This window comes from Suncus etruscus, chromosome 17 (assembly GCF_024139225.1).
Source record: "Suncus etruscus isolate mSunEtr1 chromosome 17, mSunEtr1.pri.cur, whole genome shotgun sequence".
In the NCBI taxonomy this organism is placed as follows: Eukaryota; Metazoa; Chordata; class Mammalia; order Eulipotyphla; family Soricidae; genus Suncus; species Suncus etruscus.
In genome coordinates this window covers 1,979,096-2,006,863 of record NC_064864.1, presented here as the reverse complement: position 1 = coordinate 2,006,863, position 27,768 = coordinate 1,979,096, and the positions used below count along the sequence as shown (strand labels likewise).

At 47.8% G+C, this 27,768-nt stretch overlaps 1 protein-coding gene across 1 annotated transcript; it reads left to right on the top strand.

Annotated features, from left to right (window-relative positions):
• The first annotated feature begins 463 nt into the window (after positions 1–463).
• On the top strand, positions 464–25,646 carry SIRT1 (sirtuin 1). Its single transcript, XM_049764557.1, has 9 exons — positions 464–922; positions 2,581–2,697; positions 6,509–6,750; positions 9,635–9,787; positions 15,793–15,940; positions 16,880–16,959; positions 18,027–18,213; positions 19,619–20,182; positions 23,561–25,646. The coding sequence occupies exons 1-9, from the start codon at positions 469–471 to the stop codon at positions 23,905–23,907; spliced, it is 2,292 nt and encodes a 763-aa protein (XP_049620514.1). The 5' UTR covers positions 464–468; the 3' UTR covers positions 23,908–25,646.
• Positions 25,647–27,768: the final 2,122 nt, after the last annotated feature.

Here is a 27,768-nt window from a genome sequence, read left to right as displayed (position 1 = left end):
CTCCCTAGCTCAGGTCACATCTGGGGGGGCGGCTGTCACTCGCTCTCCAGTGCTGCACGCAGACTTTGGCGGGACTCGGGAGTCGAACCGGCCTCCCGGAACAGGCACCGGGTCGCCACTCGCCCGCGCAGGCGCAGTCGGGGGCTGGGGAGGGGAGGGGAGTGGAGGGGAGGAGGACGACGGGCGGTGGGCGTGGCCACAGGGCGGCGGGCGTGTGCCGAGGCGGGGTGGGTGTGGCCGCCGAAGGCTGCGAGCGACTGGGCGTGGCCGCGGGCCTCTTCGTGCAAGGGCCGCGCGAGCGTGTGGGCGTGGCCGGAGCGCCCCACGTGACCCGGCGTGTTATGCTCCGGCCGGCGTGGGCGGCGTGAGCGAGCGTGCGTGCGTGCGTCACGCCGCGTCACGTGACGGCTTTAAATCTCCCGCAGCGGCGCCTCGGGGGCGCCAGAGCCGCGCGAGAGGCGGTTGAAGATGGCGGACGAGGCGGCGCTCGCCCTTCAGCCCGGCGGCGGCGCGGCGCCCTCGGCCGCGCTGGAGGAGGCGGCGGCGGCGGCGGCGTTGGCGGCGGCGGAGGAGCGGGAGGCCGAGGCCGGGGAGCCGCTGCGTAAGCGGGCGCGGAGGGACGGCGCGGGGCCGGGGCTGGGCCTGGGCTTCCACCTCGGCCGGAGCCGGAGCCCGGCGGCGGCGGCGGCGGCGGCGGCGGCGACGACGGCGACGACGGCGGCGCAGCAGCAGCGCGAGCGTCGCGAGGCCCCGGATGTGGCGGCGGCTGCGCATGCGCGGGCCCGGGCCCAGGCCCAGGCCCAGGCCCAGGACGAGGACGAGGACGAGGCCGGAGCCGACCCCGACCCCGACCCCGGGCCCAGCCCGCAGGGGCCCTCTCGGGGCGGCCGGGACGCGGACGCGGAGGCGATCGGGTACCGAGGTGCGCGGGCCCGCGATGCGCATCTCCCGGGGCTGGGCTGGGCTGGGGCTGGGGGGTCCCTTGGCCCTGGGTCGGGCTTTGGGGCCCTCCTCACCGCTTGGCGTGTTTCCCGCTTTCTGTTGCAGGGCTGGCTCGCTCCTTTTCCTTGCAACGCGCTCCCTGCACCCTCAACACTCAGCACGCAGCGTCTGCACCTGGCTGCTACACGGGTTTTGTTCTGCTGCACTTCTCCTCCTTTCTCTCCTTTTCGCAGGCTCCCGTGCAATGTGTGACTTTATTATTTTGGGGCCACACCCGTTTGATGCTCAGGGGTTGCTCCTGGCTAAGCGCTCAGAAATGGTCCCTGAGATGTTTTTGCAACGGTTTATTTATTTATTGATTGTTTGGTTTGTCAGCTTGGAAAGAATTTGCACGTAGCCAGAAGTGTCCCTCCCCCGGGGGATTGGAAAGGTGACATTCATTCATTCATTCACTCATTCACTCATTCTATCTGGGATGCCGTTAGAAGTCCGTCCCCATAGGATAGGAGGGAGTTCCGTGGTTTCTAAGCGTGTTCTTTCAGTGCTTTTCTGGAGTAAGTACCATGTGTATGGTCCTGGAATGCGACTTGACACTTGGCAGCGTTCAGCAGGCGTGCTCGCATCACTAAGCATTTACACACACACACACACACTCTCACTCTCTCACTCTCTCTCTCTCTCTCTCTCTCTCTCTCTCTCTCTCTCTCTCTCTCTCTCTCTCTCTCTCTCTCCCCCTCCCTCCCTCCCTCCCTCCCTCCCTCTCCCTCTCCCCCTCTCCCTCTCTCCCCCTCCCTCCCTCCCCCTCTCCCCCTCTCCCTCTCCAGCCCTTAATAACAATTGGTTGAGAATTCCTAGCACTGGTGGCTTGTCTTCTTCCCCTCTAGGGAAGGAGCCACCTTCATTAGAAATCACTGAGCTCTCACACTGCCCCAGTCTCCTTGGCCTTGGGGAGTTGGGGGCGGTGCAGGGGAGGCATAGCCTTAGCTAGTCTTCAGGCTGCTTTTCTTTCTTCTCTTGAAAGGGTTTTATGATTTTTTTTGACCTGATGAGCTTCTGCCCTGCATAGGCATGCCTCTGTATCAGTATTTGCTTGTATCCAACGAGTACCCATTTATAGAAAGAAAACCAGCTTGTGCATTCGAGTCGGCTGGTAGAAAAGAAAGGTCTTTGAGGGAGCCAATACAGAGAATTTATCTCTGCATGTAATGTCATAGGACTGAAAATTGCTCCAGGTGAAGGTGAATGATTCTTTTCACAGTGAATTTCTGAGAAGTTTCCTGCGCTCCATGATTTCTGATGAAGGAACTTTGCCTAATTAGATAACTGTCTTTTGCATTTGAGTTTCGGTGAACTGAAACTTTTTAGGTTCTTGTGCGGAATGATAACTGTTCCTGGGATCAGTCCGTGCAACTGGCATAGCCAGCTTTTACATGGGCAGTAGGAATGAGCGGAGAGGGCTTCATTTAGTGAAAAATCATCGCGGTACAACCATTCCAGGTGTTCGTGTTTTGGTGCCACTGATGGGACCCCGGTCCTCACAGATACAGCCTATGCCCTCCCACTGAGCTCCCCAAGCTCCATCCCACAGGGAGACCCTGTTTGCCAGTGGCCTTGAGTTCCTTCTGGTTTCTTTTGCAGATGACCTTCTGTTTGGTGATGAGATAGTCACCAATGGCTTTCATTCCTGTGAAAGTGATGAAGATGATAGAGCCTCCCATGCCAGCTCTAGTGACTGGACGCCCAGGCCACGGATAGGTACGGTGTCACAGCTTTATTTTCTGGACAGTAAAGAAAATTTCGTTTTTGTTTTTTTTTTTCCTTTTTTTCTTTTTCTGCCCATGCTGGGAATCCAACCCAGGGCTTCCCACCTGAGATGCAGTTGACCTGCATCCCTGGCACTGGTGTCACACAACTTTAGAAAGGAAGTACTTTTTGTTTGTGTGTTTTTGAGCCGCACCTGGCTCTGTGCTTAGGGTTCAGGGGAACATGGAGATCGGGGATAGAGCCTGAGTTGGCCGTGTGCATGGCAAGCGTCCTATCCACTTGTACTATGGTTCCAATTCCAAATTCTTTTCTTTTTTGGTTTGTCTTGTTTATGTATGTTTATGAGATATAGTGCATTGTTCTTTGTTTTTAAACAGATCTGATTCATGAAACCTGGCACTGGTACTTTGCAACCAGTCCTTATTTACATCAGGTTCTTTTCACTGTACCATCTGAAGAGAGATTGCAATTTTTCTGTTTCAAGTGTTTTGGTTTATTTTATTTTTTTAGCATATCCCTTTTTAATATTTTAGTTTTTGGGCCACACCCAGCATTGCTTAGGTGTTAAGTCCTGGCAGCGTTGGGGGGACCATATGGGATGCCTGGAATTGATTATGGGTCTGCTGTATGCGGAACGAGTGCCCTATCCATTGTGCTCTCCTTCTGGCCCTTATACCCCTTTTTAATTTTTTGGGTTTTTTTTTTTTTTTTTTTTGGTTTTTGGGTCACACCTGGTGCTGCTCAGGTGTTACTCCTGGCTCTACGCTTAGAAATCACTCCTGGCAGGCACTGAGGACCAAATGGGATGCCGGGATTTGAACCACCGTCCTTCTGCATGCAAGGCAAACAAATACCTTGCCTCCATGCTATCTCTCTTCAGTAGGGCTCAGGCCTGTAGTGTTCAAGGGACAAGGATGACCATAGCTAGTTGCCCTGGAGGCCACCAGGGCTTCCCCTACAGACTTTCCTTTCCTTCACTCTTTGCCTCCCCACCCCCCCCACTGTTGAGAATTATTGGGATGGCCAGGTCACATGTCTGCCTGGCTGGGGAGCTTCCATTTCAGTTGCACTTGTCGGGGCTTCTTTAGCAGGTGCAGTACTTACACTCCCAGCCACAGCGCTCAGCTTTTGTGCACACTCCCAGGTGAGGCGCACAGGCTAGGGCTGTCTCCCCGCCAAGCTCACTGCAGTGCTTGCTCGCAGAAGTGGTACGATTTTCCTTCCTTCTCTCCAAGAATCACACCCTTGGCACAGCGTGAGTGGAAAGGACGTGGCACGAGAAATCAGGGAGCAGAGCTGCTGGGTTATAATTGGCTCGTGTGGGGCACTAGGGATTGGAACTTGCGACCATAGGTTTCCGAAGGCAGGTACTCTCTTAAGCCTGAGAACTGTTTTCTAGGTTTCTAAGTATATTTGAAAGAGGACAAAGAGGAGAGAGAGTTCTGTGGGGTTTGTGGGGATGGAGTACATCCAGGGTCTGGAACCTTGCAGCGTATGTGCTACCACTCAAACAATATCCTTGTCAGATAATATTCTAAAATAGAGCACACGGTCAGATTTTATCGTTTTATTGTTTTTAGGCCACACCCTGCAGTACTCAGGTTACTCCTGACTCTGCTCAGAAATTACCCTGGGCAGACTCTGGGAACTATATGGGATGTTGGGGATCCAACCCTGGTTGGCCGCGTGCAAGGCAAATGCCCTTCCTGCTGTGCTATTGCTCTTAGCCCCCCACCATCAGATTTTTTTGTTTTTTTGTTTTTTGGGCCACACCTGGTAATGCTCGGGTTGCTCCTGGCTACGCGGTCAGAAGTCGCTCCTGGCTTGGGGGATTATATGGGACTCCAGGAGATAGAACCGCGGTCCGTCCTAGGCTAGCGCTGGCAAGGCAGATCTAGCGCCACTGTGCTGGCCCCACCATCAGATTTTATGCCAAATTTAATGTAGCCACTTGGAAATAATCTTAGTAATAAGCTCTCATTCTTTGAACATGCTTTAGTTATTAAAATGTAGTGATATTTGGTTTCTCCTTTGTCTCTGATAATAAATATATATACATACACATATATACATATATGATTTTCTTCAGGTAGGAAACTTAGTAATAATTCTTTGGAGGCTGGGGTTAGGGTATTCTTATACACTGTCAACTTGGGTTCAATCCTCAACATCCTATATGTTCCTTTGGTTCTTACCAGGAGTGACCCCTGAGCACAGAGCATAGCAGTGTGTATTTTCCTAAATGGAACACAAACCAAGAAGTTCACGCAGGGCATGGGGCGAAAGTAGAGCTGGGAGTCACCCTCAGGGATGACTCCTGACTCCTACTTAGGAGTACACCCTGTGCTCTGGACCATGTGTGTTGTCATGCATCGAGCCAGAAGGGACTGTTTGCAAGCAAGCGCCTTAGCTCCTAGATAGATGGTCTCTGCATCCTGATTGCTTTTCTCTTTTTTTCTTGTTCTGTGTTGCCTGGGATCCAAACCTCAGACATGCAATGCAACTGCTTCTAGCTATATCCTCGTCCCTTCTGACTAAAAATGAATAAGGTTCAAAATGACACCATGGTATTTTTCATGGTGTGAGATTAAGATCAAATTGAAGGGTGTAACTGGGGGGTTGGAGAAATAGTGAAGGGGTTGAGTAACGCACTTGCCTTGCAGGCAGCTACCCCCAGGTATGACCCACACCTTCCTCACCTCCCCCCACCCCCGAAGATTATTACTACAAGAAATTGTAGCTATGCATAAGTTTCCTTTTTATAGCAGGTCGCCTATACCTTTCACTTTGGGGGGGGGGGTTGGGCCACACCGGCAGTACTCAGGGGTTACTCCTTGCTCTGGGCTCAGAAATCGCTCCTGGCAGGCTCAAGGGACCATATGGGGTGCCGAGGTCTGAACCTGGGCCCGTCCTCTGGCCCCCGTGCAGGAAACTCCCTGCGGTGCTATCACTCAGGCCCCACCTTTTCCATTATTTAGGGTCGCTGCTTGGCCTTGCTGGGGTAGCTGGTGGTGCTCGGGACTTAGCAGGTCTCTAGCATGCAGAGCATGCCCACTGTCCCCGAGCTGTGTACTGTCTCTCGGGCCCTCTTTTAACTTTCTGTACTGGTAAGTGGCACAGTGAAATCTTCCTTGGATTCATTTGTAGACATGTTTTGCACGTACTTTAAATTAACCATTTTAGCCAAGGAATTTGGTTTTGATAACGAAAGAATCCATACTTGTTATCTTTCACCTTAATGCACAGACCCAACTCTGCCTTGATCTCCCTAATCTCCCATCCTTGGTAGACAAAACACCGTTATCTCTGAAGATGAGGAGAAAATGAAAATAACTTGTTTTTGTGTTTGTACCACACCTGGCAATGCTCGGGTTACTTCTGGCTCTGCACTTAAGAATTACTCCTGGTGGAGTTGGGGAGACCGTCTGGAATGTCGGGGCTCAAGTGTAGGTCAGCTTTATGCAAGGCCCAACCCCTGCTCTCTAGTCCCATGAAAATATCTTTAGGTTGTATTTTCTAACTCGGTAAAGAAAGCCTTCAATTAGAAATAGTTAATTTAGGGGCCAGAGTGGTAGTGGCCACAGCCGGGAGTTTGCCTGGGCTGTGGCTGACTGGGTTCAAACCCTAGCATCCCATATGGTCCCCTGAGCCTGCCAGGAGCAATTTCTGAGTGTTGTAGAGCCAGGAGGAACCCCTGAGGGCAACTGGGTATAGTTCAAAAGCCAAAAAAAAAAAAAGAAAAACCAAAAGGTTGAGTCCCTTGCCAGTGAACTTGACCTAATTTTCCTTTCTCTGCACACAGGTCCGTATGCCTTTGTTCAGCAGCACCTCATGATCGGCACCGACCCTCGGACGATTCTGAAAGACTTACTGCCGGAAACCATCCCTCCACCTGAATTGGATGACATGACGCTGTGGCAGATTGTGATCAATATACTTTCAGAGCCACCAAAAAGGAAAAAAAGGAAAGATATTAACACCATTGAAGATGCTGTGAAATTACTGCAAGAGTGCAAAAAAATAATCGTTCTAACTGGAGCTGGGGTATGTAAGATCTAACGCTAGTTAAAAGCGCAATGTGGGAATGTTCTTTTTCTTTTTGGTAAAAAAAGGTTCAATGTTTTCTCTAGTGTAGAAGAATGCTAATGAACATGCTAATGAACACTTGTTTGGAAATTGCTATAGAGGAAATGGTGCAGCAACTCATTTTTAAAAAATTTTAATAACCTTAAAAATAGTGGCTTAGGGGCTGGAGAGATGGCATTGAGGTAAGTCATTTATTTGCCTTGCATGCAGAATGTTGGTGGTTCAAATCCCAGCACCCCTGAGCCTGCCAGGAGCGATTTCTGAGCATGGAGCCAGGAGTGACCCCTGAGCACTGCTGGGTGCGACCCAAAAACAAAAAAAAACCTAATTGTCGGTGTCAGAGCAATAGCGCAGCAGTATGGCATCTGCCTTGCACATAGCCAACCTAGGACTGACAGTGGTTCAAATCCTGGCATCCTATGTGGTTCCCCCAAGCCAGCCAAGAGTAGCCCAAGTGCCCCTGGGTGTGACCCAAAAACCAAAAAACAATTTTTTAAATTTACTTCTGTTTTTTAGGTGAGTGGAACAGGCAAAACTAGGACAGGAGAGATAAGACAGTGGAAAGGCGTTGTACAGCCAACCCAGGTTTACTATCTGGCAACGCATAAAATTCTCTGAATTCAGAGCCAGAAGCAACCTTTTGAATGCCGCCAAGTATCCCCCCCACCCCAACAAAACAGAATTATACTACTATTCAGCTCCTAAAGGAGTCTCAGAGGATTCAGATTGTATTTGGTGCCTTAGGGTAGGATTGAAAGATTGGCATTTGAGGGGGCCAGAGAGATAGCAGAGGGTAGGGTGCTTTGCCTTTTTTTTTTTTGGGGGGGGGTCACACCCGGCAGCGCTCAGGGGTTACTTCTGGCTCTCTGCTCAGAAATAGCTCCTGGCAGGCTCGGGGGACCATATGGGATGCCGGGATTCGAACCAGTGACCTTCTGCGTGAAAGGCAAATGCCTTACCTCTATGCTATCTCTCCGGCCCCTACCTTGTATGCGGCTGGCCTGTGTTTGATCCCTGGCAGCCCAAATGGTCCCCCAATTATCAAGGAGTGATTCCTGAGTGCCCTTGAATGTTCCCCAAGTCCCCAAATTCACAAAATCCAATTTAGGGTCACAGTTAACTATTGAAGGCTGTTCATTGCATTTTGTATATCTAATATTCAGTGTTTACTTACTAGTGACCAGAGCATAGACCAAATTCTATGATTTTGAGTTCAATGGTGTCATTTCTTTTTTTATTTTTTGGTTTTTGGGCACACCCAGCAGCGCTCAGGGGTTCCTCCTGGCTCTTCGCTCAGAAATCCTCCGGGCAGGCTCGGGGGACCCTATGGGATGCCGGGATTCGAACCACCGTCCTTCTGCATGCGAGGCAAATGTCCTACTTCCATGCTATCTCTCCAGGCCCAGTGTTGTCATTTCTAAAATGATGAAGGGAATTGATCATCACTTTGGCCAGTCAGATGTGACTTAAGTTAGTTCGTTTAATTCATTTTTAAATTTTATCTGTTATTCTTTATGGGCCACACCCACTGATGCTCAGAACTTGTTTCTGGCTCTGCGGCTCAGATCACTCCTGGCATTCAGTCCTGGCGGCTTGTGGATTACTGGAGAGTGAGGGGAATTCTCTCCTTTCTGTAGCACTCATACACATCTGGCTGTGGTGCAGGAAATTATGTGGGGCACCAGTTACTGTAGGAGATAGAGCCACCAGGCTCTCTTAATGATGGCCAGGGTTACCCCCGCTCATGTTCAGGATGCCAGCGATGTGGCGTGTGACCCTTCTCTAAGCCGATGGCCTGCAGACTGGTGTCCAGGGAAAGCACTGGGCTGCCGCAGTGTACAAGGGTAACGGGAGGCCCAGGGCCAGTAGACAGGACACAGTACATGTGCTGGTGTTCAAAGATCGAAGAAGGGGCTGGAGAGAGTACCAGGTCAAACGCTTGTCTTGCATGTGGCCCAAGTTCGGTCCTCAGTACCCATTGTGTTCTCCTCAGCCTGCCAGGAGTAAGCATTGAGCACCACAGTGTGGGCCCAAACCAAAAATAAATAAATGGTTTGAAGGAGGCTGCTCTAAAATACTTCAGCCACCTCACCCATAATCCTCTCCTGTCTTGGGGGACCGTTTGGGACACCCGGGGATTGAACCACAGTCCGTCCTTGGCTAGCATTTGTACCACTCTGTCCCCCATAACTATCATTTCTTGCCTGTGTTTTGAGTTTAAGGAATTGAAGGCGTCCTCAGTCACCTTGCATTTTGCTGCTGTTTGTTGGTAGAATGCTTCTGTCTTTCAGTGTTTTACAGACACACCTTGGATATTGTGGGTTTTTCTGTGCTGAGCATGTACGGCTCTTTTTTGGGGTGCTTGGGGAACATACTCAGGACTCTGGGAGTCGGGGATGCGCTCCGCCTGTTGAGCTCTCCAACCAAGTACTGAAATTTGTTTGTTTTTTTCGGGCCACACCCGTTTGATGCTCAGGGGTTACTCCTGGCTAAGCACTCAGAAATTGCCCCTGGCTTGGGGGGACCATATGGGACGCAGGGGGATTGAACCACTGTCCTTCCTTGGCTAGCGAATGCAAGGCAGACACCTTACCTCTAGTGCCACCTCACCGGCCCCAAGTACTGAAAATTTTATTCCTAACTTAAAGTTCCTTACTGTTCCAAATGGATTATGCAATAGATTTTAATTTTCTGTTTTTAGGTTGTTGTATTTCTGTTTGAAGTTAGAAATTGGGCGGTTTCTGATGCCCCAAAGTCTCGAACTACAATCTTTTTCTGACCTTCCCTATCTGAGCTAATAAAGGCAGAGGGAGAAGTACAACATGCGCCATCTCTGTTTCAGGTGTCTGTATCTTGCGGGATCCCCGACTTCAGGTCCAGAGGTGGCATTTACGCGCGCCTTGCCGTGGACTTCCCCGACCTTCCGGATCCTCAAGCGATGTTTGATATTGAGTATTTCAGGAAAGACCCAAGACCCTTCTTCAAATTCGCAAAGGTACCATGCGTGGACTCTCTCGGTCCTTTGGCCTCTTAATCAAAAAGACATTGTTCTTGTACAGGTTTTTTTTGTTTGTTTGTTTGTTTTTTTTGTTTTGGACCGTACCTGTTGACGCTCAGGGATTACGCCTGGCTAGGAGCTCAGAAATTGCTTCTGGCTTGGGGGACCATCAGGGATGCTGGGGGATCCAACGTTGTCCGTCCCAGAATGGTGCGCGCAAGGCAGATGTTGGCCTTACCTCTAGCGCCACCACTCCGGTCCCTCTTGTACATGTTTTTGGTTTTTGGGCCACACCCGGCGGTGCTCAGGGGTGACTCCTGGCTGTCTGCTCAGAAATAGCTCCTGGCAGGCACGGGGGACCATATGGGACACCGAGATTCGAACCAACCACCTTTGGTCCTGGATCGGCTGCTTGCAAGGCAAACGCTGCTGTGCTATCTCTCTGGGTCCTCTTGTACATGTTTTTAATGCTGATATTCATTTTCTAGTAAGTTGGGTGCTAGCATTACAGAGTAAAGTGAAGACTTTTCCAGAATGGGGTTTTATTTTCATGTCACTTTTACTTAATTTATTTTGAGTTTTGGGCTGCACCTGGTGGCATTCAGGGGGTTATTCTGGGCCCAGTGCTCAGAAATTGTTCCTGGCAGGTGTTGGGGATCATGTGGGATGTCAGAGATCTAACCCTGGTTGGCCGTGTGCAAGGCAAATGCCCTACCCACTGTGCTATCCCTCTGGCCCTTATCATTTTTTTAATCATTTAATTTTTTCCATTTTAAGATTGAGCTTATTCTCAAGAGACAATTTTATATTCTCCATATTTGCAAACCCTCATACACAGAGCTCTTTAGCCTTGCGGAGAGTGGCGCAGTGGCTGGAGCCTTAGCTTGCCTGCAGCTGACTTGGATTTGATCCCCAGCATCCCTTATGGTTCCACCAAATGCCACCAGGGTGATTCCGTTGGCAGACCCAGGGGTACTCTGAGTGCATGGAGTGTCGCCCAAAACGGAAACGAAAAAAGAGATGGGATCGTAATGAAAGTAAATACAGCTTCCATTTAAAATTTTTATTTTTAGGCGCTGTGGTTTATAATCACTCACGGTAGGCCTTCTTGCAGAATGGAGTTGCAGCACCATGACTTTGCCCAGGGCCCGTTTCCTTCCACCATTTCCAACTCTGTGCCTTAATTTTGAAAAATTTGTTATAATGACCTGCCCCCCCCCCTCTCTCCCTTCCCCTCCCCTCCCCTTTCATCAGTGCTGAGGACTACTCCTAGCTTGGTGCTTGGGGAATGCTGGGCTGGCTGGGGTTCAAACTGGGGTTAGCTCCAGGCAAGGCAAGTGCCTTACCTGAACCTCTCTGCTCTGGCTATCTCTGGCTCCCAGTAGGCAGATTTTAAGATAGGAAAAGGTGCCTGAAGGGTGTGATGAGGGTTGAGGGGTCTGAACTTGCATGCTGGTCTGGGTTGCTTTCTGCTGAGAGTTTGAGGGTTTGGTTGTTCACTTCACACCCACGAGGCACGGGTGATTGCAGAACGCTCATGAGGTGAGATCTGTGAGTGTGGAAGACATCCCAGCTTTGGGAAACCTGTGGAAGAAAATTAAGTGATAAGAATGCGATAGTGTCATTTATAACTAGCAAGACTCTTACTTAACCGTTGGATTGGTGACTGGGCTCTGACCCAGAGCCAGGAGGGAAGTGAGAAGTGTGAGGTGTGGCCGGCTGCCCAGTTAGATCTCCAGATCTCCAGATCCAGCGTAGCTCCTGGGAAGTTTTCTCCCCTGCAGCTGTGCCAAAGTGAGCAATGCCTCCCCCCAGAGGGCACGGGGATGACCCTGGGGACAGTTGTAGTTTTTTTCAGTTGCAGTTGAGGTGTGGGTGCTTTCTGTTCCCTTTTAGGTTTTTTTTAAGGAGCCACTAAGTTTTTTTTCCTGAAACATGGGGGGAGTGGTCGGACCTTCTGGGTTCAAGTTTAAAATTCATTCGAGATGTTTTTCACCTTAGAGTCTTAAAGAAAGCCGTAAAAATGTTCTTGCTGAAGATGAGTGTACCTGAAAGTACCTTTTATATTTCATGACTATTCTTCAGTTGAAATCTTGATTTTTATAAGTACCTGGATTTTAATCGAAGGGGTAACCATACGCACTTAGCAATCATAAACAGAAGCTCTGTGAGCTCAGAACAATTGGTATTCATTCCCTTGTTTTGGGGGGTTCTCCCCTGTAGAAGTTTGCTCGTTCTGCCGGGGATTGAATCTGGGTTTTCGGGTGCAGAGCATGGCATCTGGCCCTGGTCTCATTTGAATTGGCTGGCTCTTGGGCTAGGAGCTGGAAGTGACGCCAGCACTTCTGGACACGACTTAATTCCTTGAATAAAACCCCTGAATTTGTCCGTTTACTGAGAACTTTGAATCTTTCAGTCGCCCAAAAATGTTTAGCTGCATTTTATCTATTAGTCGATGATGGTCGCGTTGCCTCACTTTGGTCACATTGCATTGGCTAAAGGGACTGTTTTTTATTTTCCCAGCAGTGCTCAGGGGCCACTGGGTGCTTCCAGTCTTGTCAGCTTGCAGTGCTTTGGCCCTGTGAGGTGCTGCTCAGTCCTGGGGAGCCTCCATGCTACCCTCATATGTCCTCCCAACCCTGTGAGCTGCTTCTCTGGTTTTTCTGAATCACCAGATGACATGAGGGAAAATGGCCAGTTTTAGCATCCTGGTTCTGGTGGGACTGTTGGATGATTTGGAAGACCAGTGGGGGATCGCTTTCCAGAGCTGGATATAACACACCATAGGGAGTTAGAGCTTGTTTGTCTTGGCATGTTTTCAACACCTACAAGACCTTTGCTGTCAATTCTGTATTTTGGGAGAAAAGTAAACATGTTCGGGTGGGCCTTCACAACTCCTAAGTATAGACTAAATTTCTTTGCAAAGCACATGGGGAAATGTAGTAATCAGGAACACATGGGAAAAAGACTGTAAGCTTAGTTGGATTATTTATTTATTTATTTATTTATTTATTTTTTGCCACCCCTGAGTTGCTGGGGTGAGGGTGTCGTTGAGCATACGGTATATTCAAAGACACGGTTCTTATATTTATGACTACTTTAAGCTGCTTAGTGAGATCCCGTGATTACTCCTAGGAATGTAAATGCACTTGAGCAAGGCATCCTGTGAAGAAAGCAGGGGTCTGGAGCAGGTTTTTCGTGGGCCTTAATAGTAATTAGCTCTGCACTTGCGAGCGCGCACACTCTCACACTGACACACACACACACACACACACACACACACTTTCTGCATTGGCAAAGTTCATGAGGTTCACGACACATTTTGAGTATGACGCAGAATTTTGGATGGTTTTGTTTTAGTTTTTGTTTGGGGGCAACACCCGGCAGTGCTCAAGGGTGACTCCTGGTTCTACTCAGAAATTACTCCTGGCAGGTTCAGGGGACCATGTGAAATGAATGCTAGGATTCAGTTGTGTGAGAGGCAAGATGCCCGACTCGCTGTGCTATGGCTCTTGTCTGATTTTGGATTTTTTAAATACTAGATTTTCAGCATGTGGACATGTGAGATCGATTTGCATTTTCTTTTTGCCCAAAATTGTATTCTTCTGGGCTGGAGAGATAACAGCAGTAGGGCATTTGCCTTGCACACACCCAAACCTAGGACCAACGGTTTGAATCCCGGCATCCCATATGGACCCCAAGCCGGCCAGGAGTGATTTCTGAGCACAGAGCCAGGAGTAACTCCTGGGTGCCGCTGGTTGTGATGACCCAAAAACAAACACACAAAGAAGAATTGGGATATCCGATGGGATTCTGGGAATTGAACCTGGGTCAGCTGCTGCAAGACAAGAGCCTTTTCCTCTGTACTGTTCTGTATTGTTCTGACCCTCTTGTAATCTTTAATTGGAAATACCGAACAGGTTTAAAGATAGGCCACACAGCACCAGGGTTCTGACTCCAGTGCTAGAGCACAGGATTGCAGGCTTCTGGTGGTGAAATGAGGGGCTGGAGCAATGGTGCAGCTGGTGGGTGCTGCTTTCAAGTGGTTGACCGAGGCTTGAGCCTGAGACAGGTTCAGGAGTTATGCCCTGAGCGAGCCGAGTAGGACCCCAAACAAGCAAAGAATCAAATCAAGCCACGTATAAGGGAAATTCTCTGCCTGTTGATAGCTTGTGTTCTTCTTGACTTGTTGTTATTATATGTATGTGCATAGTTTTCCATTTTTGCTTAATAACAAAAACAAAACTACACATTGGTGATTTAGTTGCCCTTTTTTTGTTTTATTTATTTATTTTTTGAGTTACACCGGTGGTACTCAGGGTTTATTCCTGGCTTTGCACTCAGAAATCGCTCCTGGCAAGCACGGGGGACGATATGGGATGCTGGGATTCGAGCCACTGTCTTCCCTGGATCAGCAAATGCCCTACTCGTTGTGCTATTGCTCCAGCCCGACTTGGTTTTTTACATCCATAATGGACCATCTTCTAGGTCACTGTGTCTAGATTAGCCACGTTCATACTAAATGGCTACATATTTCACTGTGAGGGGTGTATGATACTTCTTTTCTTTTTGGGGGGATCACACCCGGCAGCGCTCAGAGGTTCCTCTAGGCTCTACGCTTAGCTCCTGGCAGGCTCAGGGGACCATATGGGGTGTTAGGGTTCCAACTCCTGTTCTTCTGCATGCTGGGAAAACACCTTTTGACCATGCTATCTCTCTGGTTCCTGGTTTAGATTCTTTTTTGTTTGTTTGTTTGTTTGTTTGGATCACACCCGGCAGCACTCAGTTCTTCCTGGCTCTACGCTCAGAAATCGCTCCCAGCAGGCTCGGGGGACCGACCCTATGGGATGCCGGGATTTGAACCACCGTCCTTTTGCATTCAAGGCAAAACGCCCATGCTATCTCTCCGGCCCCAGTGTATGATATTTCTATAGCCAGTCCCCTTTTATTGGTTTTGGCAGTGTCTGGCCTTTTGCTGGAATTAAAACAGGTTGGAGACTAATGAATGGCCCTAAGGAAGAAAGTAGATGAGAAACGTTCCTTGCTAAGCAAAACTTAACAGCAGTCAACAGTTGAGAAGACCAGAGTTGATAATTTAAGTGTATTTCTGAATTCTTTGTTTTTTAAAGAAGAAACAGCATTGAAGCATTATTTGGGGGGAAAAACACACACACATCATCCAGCAACTCTGCACTATACCAGTATGTGCCTTTGCAGTGGAAGGAAACCAGTTTTGTTTTGGTAAGGACTGAACCTTAATTAACTCCCAACAGGTTGATATTTATAATAAATTAAAAAAATTAGTATGTTGACAGTGCTTTTTTTTTTTAATCTTTAAAAGAGAGATCACCAAACTTCTGATAACTTGGAGTTTAAATTTTTTTTCTGTTTCCCTTTTTAAGAAATCCCTGAATTTACAGCCAGCCAAACTTTGATATATCACAAGGTGTGTATTTCTTGTGAGTTTATCAAGATATCTCTAAGTTCTTATTAGATACTTTGGTGGTTCAATCATATCTTTTTCCTCAGGGACCAACACTCACCGGTTGTCAAGTCATGTACATATTGCAGCAATCTTTATAGGTGTGTGTTGTACCCAGCTAGATGCTTTGAGATGTGCATGTACTTTTTTTTAATTATGAGAACAAAGATGCAAAGAAAGAGGACAAGGTGACGTTACAGTGGAAGGACAATCACCCATAACATAATTCTCTGAAGTCCCCTTGCTGATATCTGAACTTTCAGCCAAAGAACATTAAGATAAATAAAACAGAATCCATGTACAATTACTTTGTCCCTCAAGTCCCGAGATTGTAACACATAATAATATTTCTTAGCAGCAGACAAGGCGATCTAAAGCCATAAAAGTGCATGTGCGTTTTAAAAACATTTACATGTGGGGTGATCACAAGTAAATTTTTGCTTGTCATACTTAAATACAAGGTGCTTCACTGATTTTTTTTTTTTAAATAATCTATGTTTCTATCATTTGTGTCATATAGGAAATATATCCTGGACAGTTTCAACCATCTCTGTGCCACAAATTCATAGCCTTGTCGGATAAGGAAGGAAAACTTCTTCGCAACTATACGCAGAACATAGACACACTGGAACAGGTTGCAGGAATCCAGAGGATAATTCAGTGCCATGGTCAGTGAGTGCTTCTGTGTCCGTTTAGCTTCCCAGGGATGAAATCTGGGTTTGAGAGCAGGCTGAGGTGGAGTGCCTGCCTGCCTGCCTGCCCTGTGAGCCAGAGGCCTGGGCCCAGACCAGGTGGAGAGGAGGCTGCCGGCCAGCAGGGAAGAATCAGGCTCTGTTATTGATCACGTTATCCGATTGGTTCTAGACGAAAAGTGCAGACGCGTGTCATCAGATACTGATGCACTTTTGGATTATGAACTGCAGCTTATTCTTGTTAGTCGGGTAATAGCCAAAGCAGCATTATCTGTACGGATCTGTGAATGACATCGTTTTTGAAGCCAGAGGGATTGGCTTCTTTCAAAAATATTCCCCGAGTATACTCCCCGACTAAAGGCACGTTTTAGCTGCCCACTGTGCCCTTCTTCAGTGTCCCAGGTCACCGGCTTCTTCTCTCGGCCCCTTTAGCCTCCCTTCTTGGTGATTTCAGCTTTGTGCCAGCCATTTTCTTACATCTAAACTTCGATTTTTTTTTTTTTTTTTTTTGATCTGGGATCCACACTTGGCAGTGCTCAGGTCTTACTCCTGGCTCTGGCTCTGTCTCAGGGCTCCTCTTGCAGGGCTCGTGGGAATATCGGTGTTGCTGTGGATCAAACCCATGTCAGCCACAGACAGCAAGGCCGATGCCCTCTGTTACCAGACGATTGCTCTGGCCCCGGTGTATCTAAACTTTTAAAAACCGCCGTGTAAGTCAGTTGAGGTTTAGATTCACTCGTCTGTGCATATATGTATCACATATGATCCTGAGATGCATGACTGTGTAGACACGACCCATCCCTCGATTCTCCTGCAGAGGGTCTTAAAAATTTCCCTGCTCTCTCTGGTATTCTAAAGCTTGAACAAGTGTGTGTGGAAAATACCTTCGTAACACTTGGCACCTATTGCTTTCAGGGTCCTTTGCCACAGCATCTTGCCTGATTTGTAAGTACAAAGTGGACTGTGAAGCCGTTCGTGGAGATATTTTCAACCAGGTAATTTTGTCACACATTTGAGAATTGTGCTTTCTTTTCTTTGTCATTCCTTCTGCTTCTTAAACCCTCCCCACACCCTCATCCCCACAGAAGTGTTGGAAAGATCCAGAGTTAGTTTTGGGAATTCTGTGGATAGGCCTAAGAGCTTTTTAATAACTTTTTAAAATTATCTTTATTTAAACACCGTGATTACAAATATGATTGTAGTTGTATGATTACAGTCATGTAAAGAACACCCCCCTTCACCAGTGCAAGATTCCCACCACCAATTTCCCAGATCTCCCTCCTCCCCACCCCACCCACACCTGTACTTGAGACAGGCTTTCTACTTCCCTCATTCATTCACATTGTTATGATAGTTTTCAGTGTAGTTATTTCTCTAACTATACTCATCACTCTATGTGGTGAGCTTCATGTCATGAGCTGCACCTACATGGGAAGATGGGGGGAAATAGGGTTGGGACTGAGGCAGTAAAAGATTAGAAATGAGCTTTGTAGGGCAGTATCAAGGTCACAATACAAGATGGATATTACGCATATATAAACTATTGCATACAATACTATCAATAGGAGACCAAGGAGAAAAAATTTCTAGTGACTGTCCCAACATAAACCAGTGCTACAATGGCCTGGCCTTCTCCCAAAGCGCATTTGCAGTGCTCTTGGTTTCACTCATGCAACAGGTAGTCTGTCCCAGTGGCCATTTTGTCCCCCATGAGCCTCCAGAATATTCCAGGTGGGACACGGGTATAACATTTTATAATCGGGGAGGCCACTACTTGCATTTAAGACTCTTATATGGGAGGTACAGGATAGACAAAGTCAGGAGAGGGCCTTGGTGGAAAAATGGTTGAGGACTGTGACTCCGCAAACACATGAAAACAGATGAAAATACTGTTTGAGGCTGAAAGCAGACTTCGGGCACATCCAGTTTTCCTTGGTGGTTAAGTACCACAACTTTTCATCTCCCTGGGAATTCTGAAAAGGTTCTTCGAAACACGGATGCAGCTTATTTAACATGGCTTTCCCATTCTCCTTCCACATCCACCCAAATGTGGCCCCTGCAGGTGGTTCCCCGCTGTCCTCGATGCCCCGCTGACGAGCCGCTGGCCATCATGAAACCGGAAATTGTCTTTTTCGGTGAAAATCTACCCGAACAGTTCCACAGAGCCATGAAATACGACAAAGACGAAGTTGATCTCCTCATTGTTATTGGGTCTTCCCTGAAAGTGAGACCAGTAGCGCTGATTCCGAGTAAGTCGGGATACTTGGAGGGCCTGGATGTCCGTTGCTACGGGTTGCGGGTCAGTAAATAGCCCCGAGTGATTGGACTCTTGTTTCTGGGGTACTGTGCTTGTCAGGAACGTGGCTGACTTAGGTCAGTCTCTAGTGCCCCATCGGTCCCCCAGGGTGATTCCTGAGTGCAGAGCCAGAAGTCACCCAAGTGTTCACGGTGTGGTCCAAAAACCCCCAAAGTGGCAGAGAGCCAAACTTTACTTCCTTATGAAGGTAAAAACAGAAGTCAAGTCAAATCCTAATGTTTATGAACCACGACCCCTTCAGTGGGATAATTCAGTTTGCATAGCTGTTGCACTTTCTTTCAAAATTAATTGGTGTTAGGTTCAATAACCAAATGTGTTGCTTGGTAGATATGTAATGAAGGCTTGTAAGAGGAATTTAGGGCTGGGAACTGGCTTGGGTCAGACACAGTGCAGGCTTTAAGGTGCTTGCTTTGCACACATCTGAGCCCCATCGATCCCTGGCATCTGGTCCCCAGAGCACTGCAGGTGCGGCTTAACCCTCCCCACTCCCCTTCCCTCTGCCTCAAGAAAGGTCAAGGAAGGACAGGAGAGAATATCCTTATCCATCTTAGAACTTAACAGATTTAGAGAATTAAACTAGACCTTTATGCTAGCAATTAAATTAGGTTGCCAGAGGAGGAGGGGATACTCCAACTCCTGCTCTCATTTTTGTTTTCCTATTCCAAAAGTTAAGACCAGTATAACTCAATCTGCCTTGAGATTCTATTAAAGTGCAATATAGAAAAACTTGCCTTAAACACAAATATTAAATTTATGGCTCCTTTATGTTTGAGTTGTCGCAGACTCTTTATCAGGAGGTTTCAGTATGGTAAGAAATGTTTGCCTCTTGTATGGGCACTGTCATTCCCATTATATAGACCAGGAAATTTCCAGGCACAGACTGGAAAAGCCGAAGAGAAAGCCAGGGGATCGGAGCAGAATCTCTCTCTCTCTCTCTCTCTCTTTTTTTTTTTTTTTTTTTTGGCCACACCCAGCATTGCTCAGGGGTTACTCCTGGCTGTCTGCTCAGAAATAGCTCCTGGCAGGCATGGGGACCCTATGGGACACCGGGATTCGAACCAACCACCTTTGGTCCTGGATCGGCTGCTTGCAAGGCAAACGCCGCTGTGCTATCTCTCCAGGCCCGGAGCAGAATCTCAAACAGCTCAGCTGCTTTGTCCTTTGACAGCTTGGTTCACTATCATAAACCAGAGTGTGGGTGAACCCTGTGTTCTTCACAAGAGGTTTCTCCCTGGCTGGGGACCAGGTGGGATTGTCGCCTGATGCTTCTGTTGTGGCTTCGTGAACTGCTCTCTCGTTTTCTCTTTTTCCTAATCTTAACTCTCTGCTGTTTCTAGGTTCCATACCCCACGAAGTGCCTCAGATCTTGATCAATCGGGAGCCTTTGCCTCATCTGCATTTTGACGTGGAGCTGCTTGGAGACTGTGATGTCATCATTAATGAATTGTGTCATCGGTTGGGGGGCGAATACGCCAAATTGTGCTGCAACCCCGTGAAGCTTTCAGAAATTACTGAAAAGCCTCCACGACCACAAAGAGATTTGACTCACTTGTCAGAGTTACCACCCACTCCTCTTAATCTTTCTGAGGAGTCCACGTCACCAGAAAGAACTGTCCTACCGGATCCGGCCGTCATCGGTGCCATTTTAGACCAAGCAATAAGGAGCAGTATGGAAGAGCTGACTGCGTCGGTCTCAAAGGGGGTCGTGGAAGAGAAGCCTCAGGCTGTACAGACTTCTGCTCGGAGCTCCGAGACAGTGAGCGAGCAGTTGGAGGGCCCCGAGATGAAGAATGTCGGCCCCAGTACCGTGGAGAAAAACGAAAGGACTGCTGTTGCTGAGACAGTGAGAAAGTGCTGGCCCGCCAGGTTGGCGAAGGAGCAGATCAGCAAGCGGCTTGATGGTAAGAGAGGGAGGGAGGGAGGGAAGGAGGGATCGAAGGAGGAAGGAAGGAAGGAGGGCTGTCTGGACCTTTGAAGTGTGATTCTTTAACAACATGTCTGCAACAAGAAAATGAGCAGCTTCGGCAGGTTAGCTAGTTGATAGAAATGGCCAGGTTGAGAATAAGTTCCAGGAACATAACAGTGTTTTGCATGGCCTGGGAAGAAATGATTTATTATTTTAAATGTGCTGCTTATTGTGCAGTTCTAGGGAACCAGATGGTACAAACTGGGGAATTTTGTGCTCTTGCAATTACTTTATCTGGTAGAAAAGATGTTCGAAATTTGTGTTCTTAATTGGAGATGGGTTTTTCTTTCTTTTCTTTTTTTTTTGTTTTTGTTTTTGGGTCACACCCGGCAGCGCTCAGGGTTTACTCCTGGCTCTACGCTCAGAAATTGCTCCTGGCAAACTCGGGGGACTATATGGGATGCTGGGATTCGAACCACTATCCTTCTGCATGCAAGGCAAACGCTCCACTTCCTGCTATCTCTCCAGCTCCAAGATGGGTTGTTTTGACCTCTTTTTTTTTTTTTTTTTTTTTACTACCGTTCTTATGAACACTAACTTAATGACCCTGCTGAAAATTCGATCCCTGGCACCACTGAAAATCCTGTTTCTGAGGATAGGTAACCTTGGATTCCAGTCAGACTTGGCTCTTGGGGCTTCCCTGCTGAGGACTTGGCATTGGCACGAGGTTCCAGGAAACAGAACTGAGGTGAACAGGTGCAACAAAACCAGTTTTACCAAAAACAAAACACCAAAAATTTCAGCAGTCTTTCTTATTAGGTCACCAAAAATACGAAACAAGTAGAATTGATGATTCAAATACTCCTCCTGGGCACTCCTGGGCATAATGCACTCCCCCACTCCACCCCTCATTCCCCCAAAACTGAGTATTCCAGTTCAGGCTTGAGTGGTTAGATGCTGTCCCAGCGCTCAAGATGAGATTCAGCCTGGACATGAAACTTCCATTGCATGGCACAACACACACCTGTCCTAGCCCAGCTGGGACTGAGTCACACCGCAGATCGTAAGGGGTTACTCCTGGCTCTGCGCTCAGAAATCCCAGACCTTATGGGATGCCGGGGATCGAAACCAGCATGTACTACTGCTGTGCTATTGCTCTGGCTCCTCAGCAGTCCTCTTCTAAGAAGGACCTACATGTCCAATGTGCAAATTTAATGTTTGTGATCTGTAAGAGCTCTTGCTCTTGCGTGTATGTGTGAGGCCGTAGGTGCTAGCTATCCTTGGCACTGCAGAACGAAAGCCAGCCTCCAAACACCCCATACATTGAAACCACAGGCTATCTAATTGCAACAAGCTGCTACTAAGTCCTATTTTCCTACTTTCCATGACAAAATTTTATACAAGATGGAACCCTAGCGTCCCACATAGTCTCCCAACATTGCTTGTAGTGATTTGAATGGCCCAAAAACCTGAAGAGGGCCGATGGAGGCGGGGGGGGGGGGGGGGGGAGGGAGGAGGCACTTGGCCTTGCCTCTGGCTAACTGGTCAAATCCCTGGCATCCACGCTCCTCGGCAGGCCCAGGATACGAGTGCTGCTAGGTCTAGCCCCAAAACACATTGTTCCGGTGATATACTAGAACTGAATTTCATCTTTTGCTGAATAAATCTTTAGCTTTTTCCATGGTAAGTATTATAGCTAGTCAAAAAGTAGAATATAGTGCTTGGAAGAGGGGAGTGATTAGGTTGGATTTTGAAAGGTCCCTTTGGTGTGGAATACTTTGCCTTTGTTCTGCCCTCAAATTTGTCTTGAGTCAAGTTATTTATATTATAACTTTTTTCTTTTTGGTTTGCTTTTGTGACACTTCTGTAATTCAGGACCCTTGCAGGGGTGGGGAAATCAAACCTGGACTGAACTTTGGGCCACACCCTGCAGCGTGGCAGGCTCCAGGCACCCAAAGGGATTCCGGAGATTGAACCTCGGGCTGGCCGTGTGCAAGGCCAATGCCGCCCCTTCTGTGCTCTGGCCCCACCAGACTTGTGGCCTCAAAGGAGGAGCCTGTTCGCTGTCGCTGTTTCTCGCTCTGTCTGAGGCTAATGGAATGTCGAAACCAAACGGGCTAAACTTTTTCCCACTCATTTGGTTGTGAGGTCAAGGTTTAAAAGGAGGGTTCATTCATTAGTTTTGTTTTTTGGGGGGTTTACACCCAGCAGCTCTCAAAGGCTTCCTGTGCTCAGGGGCCATTCCAGGTGGGGCTTGCTGGACCAGGTATGTTGGGTGCAAGGCAGCATCCTGTGTTGTACTCCTGCGCACGGGGGAATGGTAAAATTCTTAGTGTTTTTAATTCTTCATGCAGAGTGGATTCATGATCAGAAGCATGGGCCAAAAATTTAAGAGAAATGGGGTTGCTAGAAGTTTCTTAGAGGTGGTTGAGTTTGGGCAATGATGCGATAGGAAATTTGAAAGCCAGAACAGGTATGTGTGGCACGATCATAAGACCTGCGTTGGGAGCCTGGGCTTGAGCCACCTTCCACAGCACTACCAGGATTAGCTCCCCCCCCCCCCCCCACACACACACACGGGGCCAGAGAGATAGCATGGAGGTAAGGCGTTTGCCTTGCATGCAGAAGGTTGGTGGTTTGAATCTCGGCATCCCATATGGTCCCTGAGCACTGCCAGGTGTGACCCAAAAACCAAAAACCAGGGGAAACAAAAAGAATTAGCCCCCGTTGCACTGTTGGTTGTGGCCCAAAAATCATTCTGTATGAAAACATACTTCAGTTAGCCATTACTGTTCTTGTGAGCGTAAATGCAAAATGGGACCTTTTTTGGGAGGGGGGCATTTGGGTCATCCCCGGCAGCACTCGGGCTACTATGGCTCTAAGCTCAGAAATCACCCTTGGCAGGCTCTGAGGACCATATGGGATGCCGGGATTCGAACCACCGTCCTTCTGCATGCAAGGCAAACTCCCTGCCACTGTGCTCTCTCTCTGGCCCCGTAAAATAGGATTTTTAAAAATAACTTTAGTATTCAGAGGCTGAATGTTGTTCCTAAAGAGTAAGACATCTGGGGTCAGTGAAATAGGTGGCCAGGAGGGTGCAAGGTCAGGGGTGGACCCCAGATCAGGAAGAGGAGGGAGGAGGTCATTACTTGCTCTTACAGGGCGTTTGGCAGAACGAAGAAGATTCGTGACCTCACGGGTTTCTAGAGCTTGTGTTTAAAAGTAGCACAGCGTCTCAGGAAGAGCCGCTTTTCCCCCTCCATAGTAACCTCTCAGTACAGATGCTCTGGCTGAGCTGGAACCTTCTGCCGTCAGTCTGGAATGTCCTTTTGGAAAAGGCTCACCGTTCTTGTTGGTCATTGTTGTGTTCCAGGTAATCAGTACCTGTTCTTGCCACCGAACCGGTACATCTTCCACGGTGCCGAGGTCTATTCAGACTCGGAGGACGACGCGCTGTCCTCCAGCTCTTGCGGCAGCAACAGCGAGAGCGGCACCTACCAGAGTCCGAGCCTGGGAGAGCCCCTGGAAGACGAGAGCGAGATCGAGGAGTTTTACAACGGCTTGGAGGACGACGTCGAAGTCGAGGCCGACGAGAGAGCCGGGGACAACGGACTGGAGGCTGACGGGGCCGATCACGAGGCTGATCACGAGGCTGTTCACGAGGCGACGCCCGTGCAAGAGGCACCGACAGACATAAACTATCCAGCAGATAAATCCTAATGTGATTGTTGTCGGGTACAGGAATTGCTCCACCAGCATTAGGACCTTGAGCATGTCAAAACGAATGTTTACTCGCGAACTCGATAGAACAAGGAAACCTGAAAGGTGTGATATTTATAAACTGGCGAAATAATTTTAATTTTTAACTTCATTTCTGTACTTGTACACACAACACTAACTTTTTTTTTAAGACAACAAAGGTACTAAGTATCTTTTAATCAGCTGTTGGTTAAAGATTTTTCTTTTAAAGCTTCATTGTATGATACATCAATATGTAAATATATATTTTTTGCTTAGTGAGTTCCACCGTTTTAAAGTTATCCAAAAGCCATGGGAATGTTAAGTTAATGGAAAGGGAACAGCTTATCTAGACCAAAGAATGGTATTTTCACACTTTCCTTTGTAACATGAATGGTTTGAAATCCTCAGAGCTCTGCTCTGCTAACCTTGTGCTTCATTGTTCGCATAACGACTTATTTTGAAACACTGGCATTTTCCAAAACTTGTGGCAGCTAACTTTCTAAAAACCTGACGTGCAATGTGAGTGGAAGGAAGTCAGCGTGTGGGGAGCCCTCGGTCGCGGCTCGAGTGAGCCTCGGTGCCGAGCGTTTGAGGCACGCTGTACTGTCGGGTGGTGGCTTTTGTACTTCCTGTGGACAGATGGGAATGTCTCTCTCGGCTCATAAAACCAGACTGCAAAACAAATAAATGCTTCGGAATGTTTGGATGGCTTTAGAGAACAATAGTGCCTGCTCAGATCCCCTTAGCTTTGAGAGTATTTTCCTTCCATTGTTTTAATAATACCTGTCACTGTGGTAGAGCTTGCGTTGGTCCTTCCCACGAGTATGAAACTGCCAAGATGCGAAGATGCAAAGTCTACGGAGCTAAGCTAAAGGTACTTCAGCTGGGAGAGTGAGTGTGATGTTTTGCACTGTTGCTTTCTTTCCTTCCCTTAACGACCGGGCAACAGCTCCTGATTATGGTTCCAAAGTGAGGAGGAGTTCACCCTACCTCAGCCAGAAGTGCATCTCCTGTGGGGAAGAGGTGGAGGAATAAATGCCAAACTCCTAGCTTAGTGTTACGGAGATGAAGAATAGTTAATGGATGAAACGAATCCCTGTGAGGAACGTGTCTTTATTTAAAAGCTTAGCCTGCCTTAAAACTCAGTTGACTTGCTCAGCTCCAGAAGCTTCTAGCCTCTCAAAAAGTTCACGGAAAGTGCACAGTAGGCAGTTTTACTTTCCAGACCTTTCTCCATATCACTACCAGATGACAAAGTATTTTCACGTCGCTTTAGTTATTTATTACAGCTCCAAAAAGGTTTGAAATCCGGCTGTTCTTGAAGCATGAACGCGACCTGGGACTGTTGTGACTACCAGAAGAGACAGGTTTCAGCGAAAGGCCATTTCCTACCTTCGATATCTCGACTTCATCTGAATTTTATCTGGCTATTCTACAGAGAACGCAGTGCATTTAGCTTTCTGTTTGCATGATGTGTGTATGTGCTATAGATGATATTTTAAATCGAAAACTTTGTTTTAAATTATTTTTACAGTGAAGACTGTTTTCAGCTCTTTTTATATTGTACATAGTCTTTTATGTAATCTACCGGCATATGTTTTGTAGACTGTTTGATGACTGGATCTCTTCCTCCAACTTTTGAAATACAAAACCAGTGTTTTATACTTGTACACTGTTTTCAAAGTCTATTAAAATTGTCATTTGACTTTTTCCTGTTACATTGGTTAGTCTCGAAACCTTGCAGGTTTTTGTACCTGTGTACCGGGTTATTACCAGTTAGTACCGAAAAGCACACCACAGGAAATGGTGGAAATGGAGAGGTTCAAGAGTTCGGGTCCCCCCCAACTCCCAAACGGGAAGGGGGCTGGAGAAATCGTGAAGCAGCTATGATTCTTACCTTGCGTGTGCTCAACCTGGGTTCGTTCCGTCCCTGGCACTCCATGTGTGGTCCCTCGAGCCCCTTAGAACAGTCGGGAAAAGCTTTGAGCACCGCACGGGCCCCAAAACCTGTTAACATCTATCAGGGGTCCTTAAACTTCTTAAACGGGGCCAGTTCACTGTCCCTCAGACCATTGGAGGGTCTGACTATAGTAAAAACAAAACTTACGAACGAATTCTTATGCACACTGCATCTATCTTATTTCGCAATGAAGAAACAAAACAGATACAAATACAAAATGTGGCCCGCGGGCCATAGTTTGAGGACCACTGATAGACATGTGACCGCTCCAGTGAATCCTGGTAGTGCAGATTTTAAAAGGCTTGAGCGACAAGATACTCAGTGTACGTCTAAGAGGACAGGACGCGTCAGGTGGGAAAAGGGCAAGGAAGGGATGGAATGTCATCTTGGCCTGACTCAAAACTGGCACGGAGGGGCTGGAAACATGGTCGGCAGCACACCCCATGGCCCACCACTTTGCTCAGACCCCTCTGTCCCCCAATTAGCATTTAATGCTGTTGTGATCTCTTCAGCTTCACCCACTTAAGGCACCAGTGTAACAGGATACGTATTGAATTAACGTGCTCGTCATTTAATAGGTCAGCATTTTACTTAGGATATAAGCAACATGCCTTTATTTTCTTAATTTTTGGGCCACACCTGGTGGTGCTGAGGGGTTACTACTGGCAGGCTTGGGGGACCATAGAGAACGCCAGCATCGAACCTGGGCCTGAGTCATGCAAGGCTGTCATTCTGGCTGGCCCTATACGACCTATAGGTGTCTTTCAAATACTTTTCAATGATCTTTAGGATTCGCCGATTTTCTACAATAAAAACTAAGAGTTGCCTTTTTTCTTTTTTGGGGCCACACCCAGTGATGCCCAATTATTCCTGGCTTTACACCCAGAAATCGTTCCTGGCTTGGGGGACCATGTGGAATGCCTGGTCCGTCCTAGGTTAGTGCGTGCAAGGCAAGCGCTTGCACCACTGCTCCAGTCTTGCCTTTGACAGACATTGTGAATTTTGGGGCCACACCCAGTAATGGGGTACTCCTGGCTCTCTACCCAGAAATCACACCTGGCAGGCTCAGGGATTATACATGATGCTCGGTATTGAACATGGGTCAGCTTTGTGCTAGGCAAATGTTCTACCCACTGTTCTCTCTGTCCCCCATTTAAAAGTGCCCATTTTATTTTTATTATTGGTGGTGGGGGGGGTCATACCCGGTAGTGCTCGGGGCACCGCCTGGGATGCCAGGATTCAACCCACCGTCCTTCCGCATGCAAAGCAAATGCCCTACCTCCATGCTATCTGGCCCCTAAAAGTGCCATTAAAAAAAAAACAAGACAATTTGAAAAATGGTCGATAGTACTGTAATTCTGAATCTCCTTATCACAAATCTGCTACACACGCACATCAATACAGGGAGGAAAGTAATACCACACTTAGCTAAATCAAGTCTTTTGTATTTGTTCCTAGAATAGTAGGCCCTCTTTCTAAACGTCTGTTAAAAAACTCCCATCTTTTAATTCAAGTAGTTATTAATTCACAGATCAGCTTCAGATCAGCAAGGGCACACGAGGTGACTAAAGCAAGCATCTGACAGAAGAGCTCATTTAAAATAGGACAATCACTGCCTCCAAGGAATGGTTTGCACGGGGAAAGTTGTCAGGTTTCAGAGGAAGGAAGAACATGCTTTGGGGGAAGAGGAGGTGAGGAGAATGCCTCTTGAGGCTCCTGTATACAGACACCCTTACGACAAGTACCACGGAGCACTGCCCAGGGGCCCGGAGCAGCCACCTCAATCCTCAGGGACAGTGTAGCTTCAGGAGAGCATTGCAAAATGGTAGAAAAAGTCTCGTCCTCCCGCTTCACATGGTTTATGTTTATACAATATTAAG